Source organism: Lepisosteus platostomus, chromosome 4, assembly GCF_059453375.1.
Source record: "Lepisosteus platostomus isolate fLepPlt1 chromosome 4, fLepPlt1.hap1, whole genome shotgun sequence".
Classification (NCBI taxonomy): Eukaryota; Metazoa; Chordata; class Actinopteri; order Semionotiformes; family Lepisosteidae; genus Lepisosteus; species Lepisosteus platostomus.
Genome location: NC_142614.1, coordinates 1612991 through 1634207, shown reverse-complemented (window position 1 = coordinate 1634207; position 21217 = coordinate 1612991). Strand labels below are relative to the sequence as shown.

Below are 21217 nucleotides of genomic sequence, written 5' to 3'. Positions count from 1 at the left end.
CAGTTACAGTTAACATAGTAAACTGTATTCAGTATGTAACTGTAAGGTATATACCTTCAGAACAATTTACTATGTCAGATTGACAATGAACTTTTTTAGAAGGGGCCGTTTTTCTATGCCATGTATTTATTTTATTCACAGTTCCTCAATTTCTATCACCAGACAGCTCTGTACTGTACTGTGATTTCACTTTCCTACTACACTTTACCCTGCTTTTACAATGGCATATCACTGTAACCCATGATAGAGGCGCAGGTTTTTTTTATATTGTAAGATTAGGTTCTAATTTTTCTCGGATGTTAATTTTAGAGACTAAAATCTAAACGGGCAATCTGTTTATGACTCCTGGGCAAGACTAGTCTGATGTATTGTGAATCCCAGTAGTTGAACAGGATGCTCTGTTTCTCCCATTTACTTTCATCATAAGAATTCAGGTTGTACTGGACACATGCAGACCTGTATGTAGTAGGTTTGTAATGCGTTTGTGTGCTTTTGGACGGTTAATCTGTTTCTCAGTACTTAAACAAATACACTCAGATTCATATCGATCAAAGACATTGACAGTATTATTCAACAAAGTTTGAACAAAGGCTTTTTGTTAACTAAACACTTCCTATTTTTTCCTGCCTTCCTCTTTATTCAAAGCAGGCCATGGTTTTGTGTGACCCATAAAGAATCCTGAACTGTATGGTACTGGGGGAAAGGTAGCAGGGTTTCTTAGCGTCTGGGCGTGTGTGTACACATGGCGGTGAGGAACCTGAGGAGCTCTGCTCTGGCCGGGGGAGGGGGAGCACAGCAATGGTTAGCTACTGGCCAGGTGAGCAGAACCTTGACTGCTGGAACTTCACCTGTCACATTTGTAGCAGAATGTTTTTTTTCCTTTTATACTGTGTGTGATGACAAATTGAGTTGGGTCCTTCGTGCAGCATTAGATGGTTCTTCTTCCTCACAGCATGGCTCGACTGAAAGAAACCAGTAGGCCTTTGGCTGCTTGTTGTCTTCCTCAGAGCCGCAGTGAGTGGAAGGGGAATCGGTTTCTGTTCCAGATGTGTTGCACAGGAAAGCGATGATGATGATGATGAAAAGACTGAGCATGATGGGTTTTGTTCTGGTCTAGCTACGGTACAGAAATGCTGCCAGAGGTGATCTCGAACGCCCTGCACGGTTTCCCCCACAAACACAAAAGCTGCTCGTTCGTTTCCCTGTCGAGCCGAGTGCTAACGGGCCTGCCTCTCTTCCTCCCAGCATGCGCAGGAGCAGCTCCACAGAGCGCCTGTCCTCGGTGCGGAGGGAGGTGCTGTCGGACTCCAGGAGCAGGACCACCTCCTCCAGCAGCTCGTCCAGCGGGAAGAAGGACAGGTGACTGACCACCGGCCTCCTCTCCGGGCAGCCCGTACCCCGCCGAAGGGCAGCGGCCTCCGCACGTCATTTCCTGTTTTATTAGACAGCAGATGAGGCACAAGCAAGAGCCAGCTGACCCTTTCAGGAGAAATGGCTGCATTAGCTTGTTTGTTAGTGAAAGCAGATGGTGAAGAAGACGCTTTAGCTCTTTCAGTCTTCAGCAGTGAACGTCAGTCGGTGACTTCAGCCCCGTCCTCCAGGAAGTGAAGTGCTGTAGTGTTGGGAGCCATAAGCCTTCTACATGTACTGATCAGAAACAGGCACACCTTTCTGTGAGCAGGGGGGAGAGGTGTTGGGTGCTTCACAGTTACGGACATCTGTCTTTTCAAGGACAATGCCCTTCTTCCAGGGTAGTGTACTTCTTTTTAAGCAAAACGCGATATTCAAGGTTCACAAAATTCACATGTAAAAAATTTAAATGTAATAATAATTATTATAATGACAGGTTACTATTACTATCCATGTATCCATTTTCTAGCTGCTGTATCCAGTACAGGGTAGTGGGAGGGCCGCACTCCATCAGGACAAGCAGGAGGCACAAGGCAGGGACAGCCTGGACGGGAGACAGGGCAGACACAGATCCAGACACAGACACACGCTTACTCACACCAGGGCCAGGTTTCACAGGAGCCAACCGACCTACCAGTATGTCTTTGGACAGTGGGAGGAAACCAGAGCACTCAGAGGAAACACACGTACATGTTATTATATACAAGTGTTGTGAGTCGCAGAGTGATTATGGCTGCTGGCTATAAAATCACAAAAGGTATGCCGACACTTCAGTTGCCAATATTCAAATCTTTTCCATTTTAATTGTGTTCCCTGAGCTCTGTTTCCTTCATGGGTGAATTGTTCTGCTAAGGCTTTTAGTCATGGGTGGCACAGGGGGTGAGAACTGTGGGACGGTGGCTGTTCAGCACCTAATTGACTGTTGCTCCCAGCCCACCAGCCCAGTTGGGATATTGATGACTGGAACAGTTCTCCAGGGCACACAGACACAGGGCAGGGTCATACTGGGCGAAAGCACTCAGCACACGGAGTGTAAGAATGCATACTGGACATGGACTATAGGCTCGTGACGCATAGCCACTGTAAACCTGCCCTTGAAAATCCAGTTATTTTGAATTCCTCGCAGTGAGAACAAATAATGCAAAAATGGCAGAGTGTGCCCTAACAAAAGATTTGATAGAGAGGAATGATGGGAATGAATGACGAGAGCTAATATTCATTCCCATAATTCACAGACGCAGCTTGCTCTTAAAAAGACACCTTAACTCTAAAAGGAGTTCTTTCATTGATTGATTGATTGCAGTTTTAAAGGCATGTAATAGTAAATCTACACCTCCACCTTCAGCTCACAGAGTCCAGCATAGTTGATAGTTAATTCATCCCCTACCACCTGGGTATTGTTGCAGAAATAAACAAGACAAGGCAAGGCAGCCATAATCATGCTGTATTACGTTGTAAATGAAGTTAGATGTGAGCTCTCTCATGAGCCGGCCACTCCCTCCCCTGTCCTCATGAAGGCAGGCAGACGGCCCACAGAGTTGCAGGCAGTGGGAGTGGCGTCAGGCAGGCAGGGTTAGTCAGGAAGTGGCCTGCTATTGGCTCACAGGGCCATGTGAGCCTTCTATATATATACTAGGATCTGGAGTTCACTGAAACAACAGGGAAGGCTGAAGCAGTCTGTTTGAAGTTCTGCTCTTCTTTGTTACACTACACCACTCGCCATGAAAAAGGGATCCAGGTAAATCTCTTGCCCGTAAACTTTTTGTCCTTTTGCTAAAGTTGTGGGAAGAATTCATGTGTATGTAGCTGTGGAGCTCATTTTTTTAACTTGCATTTGCATGTCAGAGGGGTTCTGTTTTACACAGTCTAGCTCTGTGTACTTTTGAGAACATCCTGGTGTGGTTTTTCTGGTTTGTTTGTTCTAATGAGCTCGCTCTCTGAAGCTGCAGCTAGGCCATCAGCGATGAAGTAGAACTCTCTCTGTGTGAGCTTGCACAGTAGTTTAATCTGCACTTAATAATTATAACAGACTTTAAAAATCATGATGGGTTTTGCTGAAGTATAGTCATGAGGAGAAGTAGAAAACATGGTAAACTAATTTCTTTAACATATGAAGTAGCAGAACTAATAATAGCAGCATCACCACAGCTGCTTGTTTTTAAGTGATTTGTGTGACATTTTGTAGTAAAAAGCTGTGCTCTCAACTTTTACTATGCTTTTCTAAATATATATAATTATAGTGTTCCACAATGACATTAGAACTTTAAACCTACAACCTAAGGGATTAGTGTTATGCAATGGGGTAATTAGTTTTTTCAGACACATACTGTTCAATATTGTCAGTGCACATTGATTTCTTTCATCCTCAAAATGAATCCCAAGCCACAGTGGAAAAGAAGACAGAGCTCTGGACATGGTGACACTGCATGACATTTGTTTAAGCGTTTACATAAATGAAAATTTCATGGGAACTATGTTGCTTGCTCACATCAAATCTCTTGCCTGAACTACTACTAGACTGTTCTTCCTTAAAAGCTTAACCACCACTTTATTTTCTGATTTCTCCTGTATTGAGTTTTCACAGCTTTAGATGACATTTTAATGATTTTGTACATGAAGATACTAATTCAAGGCTCCCATGAGTAAAGGAAATGTCAGACACTGGAAATCCAGGTTTAAAGTGCTTGCATTCTGAAGCAGGGAAATGAGAACATGCTGTGTTGAGTTTCTGTGTGTCAATTTAATATATCAAAATCTTCAGTTAGTAGGTTGGATGTTGTCAGCTGGCTGACACATTATACTCGCAGGTCAATAATGCTTTATTGTTAAGGCACCTATACAGAAAGATAATTACTCGTGACAGTAAAGAAAAAAGGTAGTCGTGTCATTTATGTACTGGAGACAAACCTTTTTATTTGTTCTGGAAAAGCCTGCGGGAGGGGAAGGATAGGGTAGATCTGGCTCTCAGTTCTGCTGGGACCGATCCAGTCGGATGAGAATGTGCTCGTTGGGGAAACATGCCAAGTTTTCTTGCCCTTTCAGCCCTGCGATCCCTTTGAAATTTGGTTTCTTCCCTCCCTCCCTTCTTTTACTGCAATACAGTCCTGGTGCTTCCTAAAACCCACCTTATCAGCTTTCTTGTGCTGTGCACAGGATCCTGAATTTGCGTCCAGCAGTGTAGATTATCCAAGACTGTTTAAAGCAAAGATCCTGGAATGGCAGCACACATTTCACATCATACAGTACTGTCATTAGTTTTTTTTTAAATGTTAAGAGTAGCTACTTTCGCTTCCTTTGACTTAGAAGGTTGCACAAAATATATTAAGCTTTATTGTTCATTTAATGAAAGTGCACGAGCAATGAATTCAGAGAAAAACAAAGAAACTGCTGAAAAATACTTTCTTTGTCACAAGCATTGAAAAGAAAAGTAATTAGATACAGTAAATAGATGGGAAGAAAGACCTCTGTGGAGTAGCTTATGGATGCCCCCCCCATCTCTGATTGTAATACATTTAAAAATTCCATTTCCTGGCTGTATCGATCCTGAAATTGCGGGTTAATGGATCAATGGCTTAATAGTGCACAACAGGACAGTGGGCTGCATGCAGACCTGGCTGTTTTGTAATCCTGTGTCCAGACCTTGAGTAAACACTGGATTAAACTTTCAGTTTCTAAGTGAGACTTATTTTTCACTCCCTTTTTACAAAATCAATTCACACTTTTTTAAAGGTGGAAACTTGGTTTCCAGTTCCTTGATTTCCTTTCTTGAGGCGGTCTGCTGTGCGTTTCTCCCGAAGGAAGCTGAACTGAAGTTCAGTTCTGTCTGCTGGTGTTCGGCTCTGAGCTAGTGGACTGGTGTTTCTGAGGACGCAGTGAGCACACCGTGTGGGGCGTCAGCTGTGGAGAGAGACCTGGAGGGAAGCTTGCGCCATTCAAAAGGCTGAATCGGCAGCGGACAGCCAGCGCTTCTTCCCAGTTTGCTCCTTGTCTTCCTGCTGCTGTTTGTTTTGCTGTGCAATTAGTGGTTTTGGAACTGTAGATTCCACGTCAGGACAGCCTGCCTCCCACTATTCCTTAAGGTTGCTCTAGTCTAAGAAAAGAGAAACGGGTTCCACTCTGCAGACTTTAGAAAAAGAAAACTAGTCACTGGCTTTTGTTTTGCCCCGTTTAAGTCAAATCTAATTACTGGACACATACTCTGCTCTGGAAATCCATGTTTGATGCATCTCCTGTCATTTATTTGCTTTTGCTTTGGAAGTGTTATCCCTGCTTGCGGTGGTGTAGCTCACGATCCTGCTTGTGCTGTTACAGGCGTACAAACCGAGCTCGGGCTGAGGAGTCCACGATGGGTGGGGGGGTTAACGTCTTATCTCCTGCCAAAGGGAAGTCTGAGTAGTAAGATGGCCTGTAACTAAATATGTAGCTTTGTAGTAAAATAGGAGAAACCGTTTTTGGTTTCTTGCCAAAACACTGTTTGGAACAATATAAACAAATGCCTTTTCCAACCCTCCTCCCTAGCACTGTATCGAGATCTGTTACAGAGCGTGTAGATAATAGTGCACCATGTTAGTTCACACTCTAAACTCTGAGCCTGCATTTTCTTCCAGGGCTTTTAAAGATCTGGACACAAAACATGCTCCTTGCTCTATGGAAGCGGTAAAAACAAAAATCAGGAAGAAGATACGATATAACTTATTACCGCTGAAATATTTTAGCCTGGCTCTATTTGGAGAGAGAGCTCTTGCAGTGTTAGAAGTTATTAAGTTAAGCCACAAAGCTCCTGGGTTTTAACTGAAGTGCGGTCAGGGTAGAAAACAGAAACAAGGGAGCTGATATTATGCAGCTCCATTAAGCCAGAATGTGTCGTCGAAGGAAGAGTTGCAAAGGCACGCAAAACTCAGTGGCCGGTAAAAGCATTTTCCGGTCAGATGCTTGCAAACAACCACAGTCTTTCCTCTGGTCTGTACAATAAAGTCCTTCAGACTCAGACCTGCACGTGACTGAAGAAACACTGTGCTCTTGTGGGATTTTCAGTAGGTGTGGTCACTGCTTCTGTTTGTAAATCCTACCTCAAATATGTAATTGTGTAATATGTAATATGTGCTATGCTTCCACAAGTGTTAGTTATGTGACAAAATATTTCTTACTTAATATATTAAGTAAAATCAGGAAAGCGAAAATGCTACCTACAAATCCTGGCTTCCCAGCAGTCACCACAGACTGTGGCCTCTGTAGCCTTTAATGTTGGTCCTGTGTCCTCATCCCCCTGCATGTCAAACACACTGACAGAACCACATGGCTTTTAAGCTGACGCCTGGGCGATTTTTCCATGAGCAGGTTATGGGAAATCGACATACTGTCTGCCTGGCCCTGTGGGATTTCATAGATCTTTATAATTTGCAGTGTAGGCGCGCACACTCAGCCTGCTCGCAGAATTGCATTGACAGCAGTCGTGTCATTAGTTTTCTCCAAGCATCAGAATGGCTACTAATTAAAAGTTTGCCCCTCCATCCCCCACCCCCAGAAAGAATTAAGAGCAGCCGGGCAAACCTAAACTGCACATTTTCTGGAGCAGGGAGGAAATTGGAGCCTGAGGAAGAACCGCAGATGGAGCATGCAAGCTCCACACAGACATCCCCCAAGCAGGAAATAAATCTGCTCCAGCCACAGGGCGGTAGTGCTGACGACATGCCTGGCGCACGCTGCTTTCCGCACGCTTTGTTGTCTTATCTCATCGGTTCTCACATGAGCTATCTTCGGGAAGCTCTTTCCTTCCTCTGATATATTGAGCACAGTCAAATTTAATCCAGATCAGATCTTTAAAAAAAAAAGAATTCAAAATTATCTTTAAAAGATCCCCCATTGTTGGTTGTAACTTCCTTTTCCTGGTTTTGCATCTTGTTAACAGTTCAAAGAATCGGGTTCTGTACACCTTAACTGTGAAAAAGCCAAATCCACACAGGCACACGTGAGCACGACCATTTTCACAGATATTGGCCAGATGGTACCAGGCTCACGTGTCTGTCAGAATTAGCTTTTAATGGTGTCTGTTAGACACGTGTTGTCAGTTCAGTCTGTTTTATTATTTTATTAACTGGCTGGGTAGAGTCGAGTTTCTCTGTTAGATGTGGAAGATTTTGAAATGTGAACCGTAGGGTTAGGCAGAGCATTCAGTCTGTCGTGGGAACATTCTGAGGACAGTGCTTCTGTGATTAATAGAATTTGAAGTACAAAATAATGCTGCATTTTCCAAACAGTGCAAAGGTCTTTTTCACTGTGCTCTTTCCAGGCACTTCAGAAATAATTTCCAGTGCAGCTTTATTAATATAAAGATGGTGACAGGACTGTGAGAACGGAGATGAAAATGAATTCCCACCTGCAAGTGATGCTCATATGGAGGATTGCACTTGTACAGGGGGAATGGCGAGTGCACCATTAATCCCTGTCTGTTTTTTCTCTCTTTCTCTAGCAAATCCAAAGAAACCACCTTTAGTGCTGGTAAGTTTGAATCGCGTGGCTGGAGAGTTACGTTGCCTCGCAGGTTCGCGCTCTGCTCTGTGGAGTCCAGCAAGAAAAACAGAGCAGCAGAAGAGGAATGAGGATGGCAACGGCACCAGATTACTAATGACGCCTGCAGCCCAGCCGCAGAACTTGAGAGGAACACGAGGAAAGAGGACATCACTTTGACAATGAAGTGCATTTATTTCTGTTCAGTCTGGGGAACAGTGGCACTCCCAGTCATAGTCAAAGAAAAGCAGTCCATAGTGTTTTTGTAGACCTAATTTGCTTCTATAATGGAAGCCTCGTTCATTTTTAATGACCCAATTATCCAGGACAAAGCCTTCCGAGGCTTTCCTAGGCTCTGGCCGGCACAGACCATGGAGGGGGGTGAGCAGAGCTGGAAGTCATGAAGAATGTTTTTTTTTTTCCCTTCAGGAGCAGCAGTCTGCCGGCCGGCCAGTCTCTATTGAGAAAAGTGGAGCAGGCGCTGTATGGGCCCTGCGCATTTCCCTTGTCTAGTGCGCTGGTCCTGCTAACAGTCAGATAGGTTTTCACTCATCATGTATCATGTCACCTTGAAGTGTTTAAATACAAAATTACTGGCCCTTAAAATAATAATAATAATAATTAATAATTGCTTACACTTATATAGCGCTTTTCTGGACACTCCACTCAAAGCGCTTTACAGGTAATGGGGACTCCCCTCTACCACCACCAGTGTGCAGCCCCACCTGGATGATGCGACGGCAGTCATACTGCGCCAGAACGCTCCCCACACATCAGCGATCAGTGGGGAGGAGAGCAGAGTAATGAAGCCAATTCATAGAGGGGGAATATTAGGAGGCCATGATTGGTAAGAGCCAATGGGAAATCTGGCCAGGACACTGGGGTTACACCCCTACTCTTTTCGAGAAACACCCTGGGATTTTTAATGACCACAGAGAGTCAGAACCTCGGTTTTACATTTCATCCGAAGGACAGCGTCTGTTTACAGTATAGTGTCCCCGTCACTATACTGGGGTATTAGGACCCACATGGACCGCAGGGTGAGCGCCCCCTGCTGGCCCCACTAACACCTCTTCCAGCAGCAACCTTAGTTTTTCCCAGGAGGTCTCCCATCCAGGTACTGACCAGGCTCACACCTGCTGGGCTTCAGGGGGCTGCCAGCTGTGAGTTGCAGGGTGATGTGGCTGCTGGCTGAAATAGTGCAGAAACTAAGGTTAAAGATGCAACATTTTGCAACAATGTTGAATATGAAAGCGGCATTAAGCGTACATTTTCCGCAAGGTGTCCTATGCAACCTGCCGTTGTTTGTGATGAATGTGAGCACTGCAGGCGGTGATAAACACGGGGGAAGGCTGCAGGAGCGGGGCTGATACTCCCTGCTGGCTAAGCCAAGGCGAGTAGCCATGCGACAAAGAAAAAGAAAACCTCGCACAGGACACGGCAGCTTGTGCGAGGCTCTCATGCGGGGGCTGACTCAGAAGGTGGTGTGAGGGGGTGTGGCCGTGATGTGGGGGATCTTCTGCTGTGCTTGTAAGGGTGCCTGTGTTACTTGGCGGTGCTCTGTGCACCTCCTAACTGCAGAGTGACATCCACCTTCTGAATAGCCTTGTGTGTGCCCCCCCCAGACGATGGCCACGTGAAGATGTTTGTGCGCGGCCGCCCGGTCACCATGCACCTGCCCGACCGGCTGAAAGGCACCTACAGCCTGGATGGCAAGCAAGACCTGCCAGAGCACAAGCTCAAGATGCAGTGGGTGTATCCTTTTCCTGGTTGAGGCCGGCTCTGCTTTGGCCCTCTGCTAACTCAGATGCAGCCCTCTATTTCATTACAGAACACTATTTCTCCTTGTCTCATGAGTAGATTTTGACCTTTGAGCCTAGCCAGAAAGGTTGGAGCAGATATCGCAAGAAGCTTTGACAATCACCCCTTGAGTTTCCAACATGTGGCGTAATTGAATTGCGTATGTTGTGGTTTGTGTTTTTAGTGAGAGCTTGCGAAAAAGAGGTGTACAGCAGACAGACTGCATTTTCCTCTGTGTGGGTTTTGCTTTCATTCTTAACCAGCACCAATAAATGTAAACTGCCTGTAGCCTGGCAAGTGCATTAAGCCTGTTGACCTTTGACCCCCTGCATAGGTGGATGTGAGTTTTCACGCAATAATCGCTCCAGAAGAGGATTAATAAAGCCCCTGAGAAACAGCCAAGGTCACTATACAGCATTAGTGAGCCTGTTTACTGGGGTCGTTTAATTTAGCCCTTGGCTCGTAATCAAGGCAAAAGGCATTTCTCTGAACCAACAGGAGGAATCCCAGCAGAACTGAGTTGCTGTTGAACTCCTGTTTTTTTTTTTAATGGAGGGACCAGGCTAAAATGACTTTCACAGCGTGCTAAAACCAGAGAGCAGTGTTATGCCCCTGTGTGTGTGTGATGGCACCAACACTGCAGCACATCTGAAATACATGGTACAATCTCAGTATTAAAACAATTGCACCCACACACAATGTTCAAGTTCTGGGGAATCTGCCCCTCGCCGTCTTGCACTGCAGCATTGGGTATCATCTTCCTATCTCCCTGCTCTTATTTTTGTGTTTCCGTTGTGTGAGAATGAGAAGTGGGCTCCACACTATCCGTTTTTTAAGAATCGCCAAGGTACAGGTAATTACGAGACGTGAACAAGCAGCCTTTTGTTTTCTCTCCTTTCACAAGGGCTACAGTCCTTATCCGCGCAGAGGCAGATTGCAGAAGGTACAGCACTTTTCATAGGACGGTTTTTCTTGTCAGCCTCATTTGTACCCTCGTCTGATCTGGCCGAGTGTTTCTCTAGAGCATTGTCGGATCTGCCTTGACTGGGTGCACCCAGGTATGGATACAGAGGCAGAGACTGTCGCTCCAACCTGTACTTGCTGCCCACCGGCGAGGTCGTGTACTTCGTGGCCTCTGTGGTGGTCCTGTACAACATGGAGGAGCAACAGCAGCGGCACTACCTGGGCCACAACGATGACGTCAAATGGTAAAGTTGGCCTGCGAGACGCACCTGAATCCCCAGTTTTAACTGGGCTAGCGAGCGCAGCAGTATGTGGCAGTTAGTCTGGGGCCCATTCCCTTCTGTGTGGAGCTTGTGTGGATTCTCCACAGGTGCTGTGGGTTCCTCCTGTCTCCCCAAGACACGTGCGTGTTATAATTTAATAAGTTATCCCCGCCAGGCCTTCATTTTCTGTGTCCTTTCCATTCATGAATTGCAGCTCTTTGCTCTGCTCGGCCTTTCCCAGGCTGTCACGTGTTTTACCGTAGTACACTGCAGAAGCCACTTAAAGGGCTTTACGGTGCTATCACACCTTCTGTTCTTCAGACACTGTGTGTCAGTGCAGTGTGGCTCCCGTATGTCTGAGAGCTAGGGAACAGGCAGCCCTGTTCTTGCCTTCGTTCTCAGAGCAAATATTCAGAAGGAGGGTGTGCAGTGTCTGTGTACAGAAACAAAAAGGTGCTGTTGGGGAAGTCACCCAGCAGGGACTCATTCGCTCAGCAGCGTACGTTGGAAATAATCAGTAGTTCCTCTCTTGCAGTTTGGGGGTCCATCCCGATATGGTCACCGTAGCAACAGGACAAATTGCTGGAACGTCCAGAGATGGCAAGGTATTACACTCGGGGGGTCAGTTAGTAAGACTTTTTCAACACGCTGTGCTTCCCAGGCCTATTCTGGTCTGGAGGGGTGTCTGTGAGCTGTACGTGGGCCCCCAGCCTGGGCTGTTAGAGATGTCTCGCTGTGCTTCCCTGGTCACGGCGGACGCAGTCAAACTGTGGAGACTCGGGGGCTGTCCAGGCTGCCTGCCAGTTATATTTCGGATTCTGTTCGCAGGCCCGTCTTGGGTGATGCTTCATGAGAACATGGAGCAAAATAAACTCCGATGCCAAAAGACATCTGCAGTTCTGCCAAATGAGAAACAACCGCCGTCCCATGATTTCTAGCAAGAAAGCTGGCGGATGGGTCTCACTTGAGTTCCTTCTAGGCTTCTGTTACTGACCATGACTCCGGTTTTCTTTCTCCCTTATCCCCCCCCCAAGCTCTTGCCCCCCCATGTCCGGGTGTGGGATTCGGTCAGTCTCAACACTCTGCACGTGATCGGGATGGGGGTGATCGATCGGGCAGCCACGTGTGTGGCCTTCTCCAAGTCTGTAAGTCCTACAGGTGTAACTTGATGTTTATACCAACATTAGCCTTGCCAGGACATTACTGAATACCTGAAGTGGGTTTGTTTCTATCTCTTGATTAGTAGAAGTCAAATTGTTGTTTAGTTTTAGGCCAAGTACTTTTTGCAGTCATTTACAGTCATCCATACTTTTGAGAAAATAACAGTTCATCTATTGGAACTAATTCCAATTTCATAATTAGATTTCAGCTTTCTGACTTCTCAAATTTCAGATAACATTAATGAATAAATATTTAGGTGGAATAAACCACAGCGTTTCATAGCAGCTAGTAGCTTACTGTTGCTCAAAATCATTTGTTTATCTTTTTGACTTATTAAATGCTTTAAAATGTGAATAGGTTGTTATGAGCATTAATTTGATGTATTGTTTTGAATCTCCTACAAGATTGTGTGGTCTGTTCATTTGCTATTTCAGCTTAAGGAGGGAACCAATGATACTGTTTCTTTTCATTTACATACATACTGCAGGCAGCTGATTGTTCTGTACAGTGTAAGGAATCACACTGTACTGGAGTTAGCATAGATCTAGGTGAAAACTAATACAAATGCAGTTGGGAGTGTTGACTCTGTTCATTTCTCTTCTCTGTGGCCCAGAATGGTGGTGCCAATCTGTGCGTTGTGGATGATGCAAACGACCACATCCTGACTGTGTGGGACTGGCAGAAAGAGAAGCAGCTCGCGGATGTGAAGGTAAAGTTAATGAGACACAGGCTCCAGGCTGCTTGAATGACAGTGTTCACCTGTAACTCCTTAAGCATGCCACCAAATGCCGGAGCCTTCCCAGTTCCTGCTAAAAAAGTAGAGTAGAGGAGTTTATTGCCATATGTACACGTGCATTGGAATTCTTCGGGACACACACAGTACAACAGACAACACCACACAGTGTAGACAACAGGAACCATAAATATGCTGTGGAAAAATCCATATGTAGTAGTGAGACCAAAAACAAACAAAAGAAATACATGGTAGACAATGCAAGACGTGCGCAGTGCAGATGTGTGTTTGGGCCCTGCCGTTAGCTGTTGAGAATGCAGACTGCGGTGGGATAGGTGACCTGCTGTATTTTAAAAAGGCAGCCCTGCTCAGCACAGCCATTAGCCGAGTGTGACTGGGATTCCCCAGGCAGCGCTGTGCGGTTTGTGAAGCACCAGAACAGCTCTGCCGTCTGGCACAGTGCAGTTCGTCGGCCACTCGGCACGCTGAGTCGATTTCCAGGTTGGGAGAGTAAACGACAGACAACAACGGTCAGTTCGATCCAGCAGCTTTCCTAAAGTCAACAGCTTGGTATTTGTGTTTCACTCGTGTGACAGTGTTCCAATGACTCTGTCCTGGCTGCTGTGTTCCATCCCATGGAGGCCGGTCTTATTGTGACCTGTGGGAAGTCGCACATCAACTTCTGGACCATGGAAGGCAACACGCTGACCAAGCGCCAGGGCCTGTTCGAGGTAGGATTCAGCCCAGCGCTTGGCACTGTCTCTCTGCACAGCTCCTGAAAGCTCTGTTCTGCTCTGAGACACAAAGGTGCTCTTGGCATCGTAGAGTGGGCTTTGAAATCCCGTATTGATTTCAGTTTTCGGTTATTTGAAAAAAGCTGGTTGACGCGTCCCAAGAAGCAGATTTTATAGCTTATTCTATTGGAATCTCTGTATTTGCTAATATTGGTCAAATCTACCATGTTTATTAATGTAACACACCTTCATTCTAATAATGTTACGTTCTAGTGAATGAACTATTCAAATACATGAGGGAATTACTGTAGTATCCCAGATCCTGATGAGTAAGAGAACTAGGCTCATTTACTTTTACAACCACTATTCTGTGTAATGTTAATTCTCTATAACTGAGCCTGGAACTATTGTGAAACTATACCTGCACTTTTATGATTGCTGTTTAATACTGCAATGCGCCTAAGCATCAGTACCTGCTATTTTAATCCTAGGATTTTATCGTGCCGGTTATTTTTTGTTGTAATTTTGCTTCAGAAACATGAGAAGCCAAAGTACGTTCTGTGCATCGCCTTTGCGGAGAATGGAGATGCCATCACTGGGGACTCCAGCGGGAACATCTACATATGGGGCAAAGGTGGGTTCACTCTCGCACCCCCACGGTCAGTGTGCTGCGTCCGTGACGCCCCTGCAGATGGTCAGAGCAGTAATTGCCGGCTGTTGGGAAAATCGGCTTGCCACTTGCTCTCGGAAGCTGTACCTGAAGTTCAAGAGCTACGGATCATCTTTCGTTGACAACGCGGATCCTGTGACGTTTGTTTCCGTTCCCTCCCTTGGCCTCTAGTCGGTGCAGGGTGCTCTGCCAGATCTGGACTCAGCCAAGAGGGCGAATGCCTAATCTGTATCCAACTGCTCTCCCACCAGACTGCTCCGTTTCCGGGTTTCCTCCAACGTCATTTACAGTTCTCAGTTTCAGCTGCTTTTTACTGCAGCTTGTGTTTTGCTTTGCAATTCATCCTGCGCTAACCTGGGCTTGACCTGAGCATGTTCAAAGCAGACTGGGGCTGCAGACTGCTCATTTAATAGGTCATTGCAAACGGGAACATAAAAAAAAAAGCTTGATGGAAACATCCGTGCCTTTTTAAGGTAAGAAGAATGTTTTTGTTGAGATGAGGAATGTTGGTGCTGGCCTGGCTGCAGAGAGGGCTCTATCTCGCTCACTCGCTCACTCGCTCACTCGCTCACTCGCTCACTCGCTCACTCGCTCACTCGCTCACTCGCTCACTGTGTGACGGTCAGTGTGTGATTGACAGGTGGGAACCGCATCAGCCAGCTGGTGGCAGGGGCCCACGAGGGCGGGGTCTTCTCCGTGTGCGTGCTGAGGGACGGGACGCTGGTGTCGGGCGGAGGGAAGGACCGCAGAGTGGTGCTGTGGGACAGCGCCTTGCAGAAGCGCCAGGAGCTGGAGGTGAGGGGCCCTCTGCTCTTTCCGTTCATTCTGGTGCCTTTGGTTTTTCCTTTGTACCACTTCAGAAATGTTCTTCCCACAATTTCTTATTGGGAAGTTTGTTTTATCAGCAAAAATGAATATTATACAGTGTTTCGATTTTTATGTTTTGCCTGTATTGGTGTGCGTGTCCGTCGCCGTGTACATTGGGTCTCGTCTGACTGGGGCCTTGAACACAGATGGCACCGATTCTCTGAGGTGACTGCCGGGAAATAGAAGTGAAAGTGAAGAACGCTCAAAACTAAACAGCGAAAAAGCGATGGTGTGTCGGTTTGTTAGCTTTTGCAGCTTCGAGCAACGCTTTTGAATTTCCTGGAACTCGGCTTTGACACTTCTTACATGACATTTATTTAGTGGAATAGAAAAGGTTACAAGCCAGAGGAGGCCAGAGGAAAGCCCATCCAGCCCATTCGGTAGTTAATTGTTCTGGAGGATCCCATCCAGCTGTTTCTTGAAAGGAAGTGTGTATCTTCTTCAGCAGCATGGAGGGGTAGCTTGTTCCACACTCCCACCACCCTTGGTGTGAAGAAGTGCCTCCTGTCCCAATTGGAGGGACTCATCCAGCTGTGTCTTGAAAGAAGCCAGGGTCTTGGCTTCAGTATCTTGGCTGGGCGTCTGTCCTTGTGGACTGGAGTTCGCGATCTTGTGTCCTCGCTGTGCACCCCTCTCTGGGCTCCCTGCACTCTGTCCCGCATGTCGGCTCCTGTCTTACTGCCGGCCTGCCGCTGCAGGTGCCCGAGATGTTCGGCCCAGTCCGCTGCCTGGCCGAGGGGAAGCAGGAGAGCCTGTTCGTGGGGACGACGCGGAACTGCATTCTGCAGGGCTCCCTCTCCGGGGAGCTCCGCCCCATAGTGCAGGTGAGAGCAAGGCTTTGTGTGAAGTGGTGAAGCTGGGCACCGCCCCCTGCAGGGGCTCCCGGCAACACAGCTGTTGTCTTCAGTAGCAGCACTGTGTACTTGTAGTAACTACAACGCAAGCAGGGTAACAGCAATGAGAGCTGTTGCTGAAGGTACATTATAATAATAAACTTTATTTTACATAGTGCCTTTAAAGGTGGCTTCTCTAAGTGCTTTTTGTAAAAATCAAATACACTAGATATACACAATAAGAAGAGACAGTAAAGGGGGGTAGTAGGAGAAGAGGGGTAAAGAACAGAACCAGTTAAGTACAGGCTCATCTAAAGACATGTATGACATGTATACGCCTACAGAATCATTTCCTCCATCTGCCCTCCAGTCTGGGCTACTCTCTGGACACATTATAGCTTCCAAAACATCTTATAGGAGAGTTAGTGCTGCAGGAGTGTCTCGACAGCTGATATCACTGTAGGGTCACCGGTGCTGAACAAGTCCCATGAACTGAAACCACTTTCAGCTGAAAGCCTCCAACCAGCTAATCTGAGCCCTGGTCATCAGTCTCGTCGTCTCCCTCCTGCCAGGGTCATACCGATGAACTGTGGGGGCTGGACGTCCACCCCAACCTGGAGCAGTTCATCACCTGCGGTCAAGACAAGCTGGTGCACCTGTGGGATGCTGTGTCCCACCAGCCCCTGTGGAGCAAGTACATCGAGGTAAGGTGCTAACTCAGCCTGGTTCGTAACTGGACTCATACTGTAGGTGCTTTCGTTCCTGATTGTCAAGCACTTTCACGTAAGAGCGTGCTTCACCCAGCAGTGACCTGTAGCACCCACCTGGGTTGTGCCATTCATCACCAGCAGCCCCACTACACAGAAATCAGAAAATGCTTCACTAAGGGGGATTTTAGAAAGGGTAAACTGCACATGCCCAGGGTGGAATTCATCCAGGACACCTGGGTTAACATCTCTCTTCTTGAGAAACGGTACTGTGGGACCTTTAATGACCCAGATGGCACCACCTACAGGACAGTGTCCCCTGTCACCATACTGGTTATTGGTTTGGAAATTCCACTTCAGAGGAAAAGGGGCCACCTACTGGTCCACCAGCACCATCTACAGCAGCACCCTGGTTTCCCCTTGGGTCTCCCACCCCTTGGAAGTCTGGGAAACTGGTTGTTCTGTTGGGTTTCTGTAATTGTTTGGTTCCTTCTGTATAACTTTAACAAGCCTGTAACATTAAACCTCTTAATTGAGTGTTTCTTGAACACATTTGCATTCTGCAGTGTATTCAATGTGACAAAGTTCATTCTATTACTCTCGCTTTTACAGTTCTTTTGCTGTTGTTGTCCTGGAAAAAATGTATTTGCTATTGCAATATTGTTTTCCCCAAAATCTTCCATCCTCCATTTTCTGGAGGATCTTAGGGTGTTCGCCACAACAACATGGCAGGATAGCATTGATTAAATAGTACTATTCCCTTTAGTCCAATAAAAGTCGACAGAACTTGTGTATATCATAATGTAACTGCAATGGCTTGTCTGTGCCAAGTAAATGACGCAATTTCTGGTGTATGAGGAAACATGCAGCTGGCTTGCTGGGGGGGGGCATGTGGTATAAAAGTAACGAGAAGTGGAAATTGTACATGGAGTCGACCATTAATTTCATTTTCTGTTGTGTCAGAAATCATGCCTTTAATTTCTAAGGAACGGTCTGCTCCACCTGCTGCTCTCTGAATTTCTATTCCGCTCTTTCACAGGAACCGGCACGCTCCGCTGGTTTCCATCCCAGCGGATCAGTGGTCGCCTTGGGAACCATGACAGGAAGGTAAATCATCTACCTTTCACTTTTACTGCTCGAAGCGCAGTCGTTCCACAGCGTGGCAGGGTGTGGAAGGCGGCGACGGTGACTCTTGAAGGGAGCATGAGAAAAGCAGTGTTTCCAGTGCTTCTGAGAGCAAGCCCTTCCCGTGTAGTTGTAGTGGGACAGAAGAGAGTTGCAGGACACGGCTACTGAAGGATATCCAGCGCTTAATCCTGCTGAGTGTCACAACATCCCATAGCCCGTGCTGGAAGTGTATGGAGGAACTATACCTGGGACAGGGCGTCAGTCCTTACCAGGGTGAGCACACATGTGCCCACGGGGGTGATTTAGAAGCCCTGAGGGAACTGGAACGCACTTCAAAGCTCGGGTCCGAATCTGCTGGTTGTCATGTCTCCTCTCTGTTGGTAGGTGGCTGGTGCAGGACACAGAGACTCAAGACGTAGTGTGTGCGCACACGGATGGCAATGAGATCATCTCCATTGTGAAATACTCTCCAGGTACTGTACGTGCTCTTAGAGTGAACACATCCAGTAAGTCAAAGTACCACAGACACAGTGTGGTCCAGCCTAGAGCATAGAATCCCCTCCTTTTAAAGGCTCCAAACCTCCTTCAATCACATGTGTTTTCTTCTAAACTTCTAAAAATGCAAAATGCGCCAAAAGGGGCTTTTTTACTTGCAGCCTAAGCACACATTTTATTTTAATATCTAGCAATGTGTCTAGTCTGCAGAAAGCTGCTTTGACTGGGGAACAGTTTCTTTCCAGCATTATGGAAATCCATCCCTGAAAACAGAATCTGTGCTTTGTCACCACATATGGAGTTTTGCTCGGCGATCAGGGCCTTTAAGTGGCCACGGCGAGGTGCGCTGGGCTGAGCTGGTCAGAGAGCTGACTGATCTCGTCATCTGCAGATGGAGCCTACCTGGCCGTCGCGTCCCACGACAACTTCATCTACCTTTACGCGGTGTCGGAGAACGGCAGGAAGTACAGCCGAGTGGGGAAGTGCACGGTGGGTCCCAGATGAATATCCTTCTCGCTTGCGTAGCCTCTCCCGCTGCATTCCGCAATCCGGGAAGTCCTTTCATCCCTGTCTGGTTTGCAGGGTCATTCCAGCTTCGTGACCCACCTGGACTGGTCCGTGGACAGCCAGTATATCGTCACCAACTCAGGGGACTACGAAATCCTGTTCTGTGAGTTTCCTCTGGAGGTGCACCTCCCTTTGCCTACAAAAAACCAATTAGGAAGGTTTCTCATGAGAGGGAGTGCAGAAAAAACAGTGAAGGCCAGAATGTGACCCAACAGATCAGGTTAAATAGCATCTGAAAATAAACGTCTGCTGAGGTGTTTCATAAAGAACTCTTTAAAACAGGTCTCTTTCTGAATTCCCTGTGAAATGTAACCGTGCACTGGTTGGAGTGGTGCTGCAGAGGTGAGCGTTGCTGACTCGCAGCTCTAGGGCCCTGGGCTCGATTCCTGGACGCCTGTGTGTGTGGAGTCTGTATGTTCTCGCTGTTAGATAATGAAGCTGTTAGATAATGGAGGGATGTAACGGTGTACAACGACACTCGCGTGCATTCTGTCAGTGTGTGTCCACATGTCTTACAATCTTTTTGTCCACTTACTATGAGAAATATTTAGATTGCTCATCTTCAGGGCCCTAATCGAAAGGAGATAAAGATTTACTGGGGGGGGGGACTGTATGTCCCTGCATGCATGTAAAAAAAACATTTTGTGGTCTGTAGTCCTTGAGTCAGCACGTTTCCAGGCACCAGCTGTCATTTATAAAGAACACAGGAAATCATCCTATGGGTCTCTCCCTGGAAGTGTTTTCACTTTCATTCTTTCACAGAACCGAGCAGAAAAGCTTTGTAAGGCTTTTATTTTCATTCTGTATTTTTTTTTTTGAAAGAACAGAATTGTCAAGTTGCCCACATAGACTGTTTGCTGGTGTTGGCAGTTTGTATGTAAGCTTATTTCAAGATAACAGTCTCTCTTGGTTGAGGGACTGTCTTGAAATCCTCATATATACTCTAGCGTCTGTATAAAAATCCTCCTCTGTCCGAAAGGGGAATCCTCAAGCTGTAAGCATGTGACCAACGCAGACGCTGTCCGCAACCTGGACTGGGCAACCTCTACCTGCGTCCTGGGCTTCAGCGTGTTCGGTAAGAGAAGTCGGCGGAACTGGACAGCATAGCTATACAGTAGCTCTGGCTATTGTTTCCTCTAAGTGTATTCTGCTGGAAGCCGATGGCTCCAGTTCATCACCCTGTAACATGGTGATTGAGTAACAGTAATGTGATTCAGTAACATGGTGAAAAGCTCTGTAAAATGTTGACGATTGATAGAGACGCCAAACAGGGCTGTGTGACTACAGTACTAAGTTGAACCCCAAAATCTTAAACCAGGCTCCTTTAACTGAGCGTGTTTTTGGTTTCTCCTTCGTGTTTCTCCAGGCATTTGGCCCGAAGGGGTGGATGGAACGGACATTAATGCCGTCTGCAGGTCCAACAGTCAGAAGCTCCTGGCCTCAGCGGACGACTTTGGCAAAGTGCACTTGTTCTGCAACCCCTGCTCCCATCCCCGGGTGAGAGCGCCGAGTCTCCGAGTGCAGGTGGCTCTACCAGCTCGGGGGAAGAACAGCCCAGCCCCTTGTTTAAGAGCTCATCCCACCAATTTCATTTTCTAAAATATCTTGGCAGATTTGGGTTTATGCCACCTTCGGCCTTGGGGAAAATGTCTCTCTTGTTTGAGTAGGGAGCTGAGTCAGCACGCAGCATAGGCTGCAAAGGAAGAGGTAAAGGTTTATTCCCTTTCTGAAAGAGATGCAACGTTTCAGCTGTGGAGCTTTCTTCAGGTGTGAGGGAGAGAGAGAAGCTCTCGGTTAATGAAGCATGGGATAACAACTCTTCTTCTCTGGTCTTTCCTCTTCCTCTAGGCTCCAAGCCATGTCTATGGTGGCCACAGCAGCCACGTGACCAATGTTGCCTTTCTCCATGATGACAGCTACCTGATCTCCACTGGAGGGAAGGACACCAGCATCCTGCAGTGGACCGTTGCCTAGGCAACACTGTCCAGTCTTAACACTGCAGCCTCCTGACCACCAGAGGGCAGCAGCCCTGCTGTGCCTGACCCTGTTTGTAACCCTTCTCCACTAGTCAAGGGTACACAGCATTGCAATGAGCTTTGCAGCCACTAGAGGGAGGCACCGCCTAACAGAAAATAAGCATGTTGAGAAAACTTTATTTAAAGATGTCTAAAGAAAATTGTAGATGCTGTAAGTGTTGTTGCGATACTCTGTAAGAGAAAGATTAAGATTTATTATTGAATGGCTGTGGAGGTTAATTATTTCATTTTGCTGTAGCACTGATGACTTTGGTACTTCAGACCTAAGTAACTTGTATTTAGGCTCACCTCTTCCTCTTTTTTTTTTTCGGTTAATAAAGTTTGTACTTGGATATGTGCTGCA

At 46.7% G+C, this 21217-nt stretch overlaps 1 protein-coding gene across 3 annotated transcripts in view; it reads left to right on the top strand.

Moving 5' to 3' along the window:
* Positions 1-21217, top strand: part of eml2 (EMAP like 2) — a 32354-nt gene extending 11137 nt beyond the window's left edge. The window contains exons 4-23 of one of the 3 annotated variants that reach the window (XM_088627399.1): positions 1008-1142; positions 1246-1359; positions 7880-7908; positions 9543-9672; positions 10776-10925; positions 11479-11548; positions 11978-12088; positions 12718-12813; positions 13434-13568; positions 14106-14205; positions 14882-15036; positions 15807-15932; positions 16514-16645; positions 17688-17755; positions 18161-18249; positions 18663-18760; positions 18854-18941; positions 19818-19913; positions 20205-20335; positions 20687-21217. In XM_088627399.1, the coding sequence (XP_088483525.1) occupies positions 1008-1142; positions 1246-1359; positions 7880-7908; positions 9543-9672; positions 10776-10925; positions 11479-11548; positions 11978-12088; positions 12718-12813; positions 13434-13568; positions 14106-14205; positions 14882-15036; positions 15807-15932; positions 16514-16645; positions 17688-17755; positions 18161-18249; positions 18663-18760; positions 18854-18941; positions 19818-19913; positions 20205-20335; positions 20687-20812 (2179 nt within the window). In that variant the 3' untranslated portion in view covers positions 20813-21217. Of the gene's footprint in view, positions 1-1007; positions 1143-1245; positions 1360-2999; positions 3149-7879; positions 7909-9542; positions 9673-10775; positions 10926-11478; positions 11549-11977; positions 12089-12717; positions 12814-13433; positions 13569-14105; positions 14206-14881; positions 15037-15806; positions 15933-16513; positions 16646-17687; positions 17756-18160; positions 18250-18662; positions 18761-18853; positions 18942-19817; positions 19914-20204; positions 20336-20686 lie in introns of those variants that run through there. The other 2 variants (XM_088627400.1, XM_088627401.1) reach the window with 2 other exon arrangements.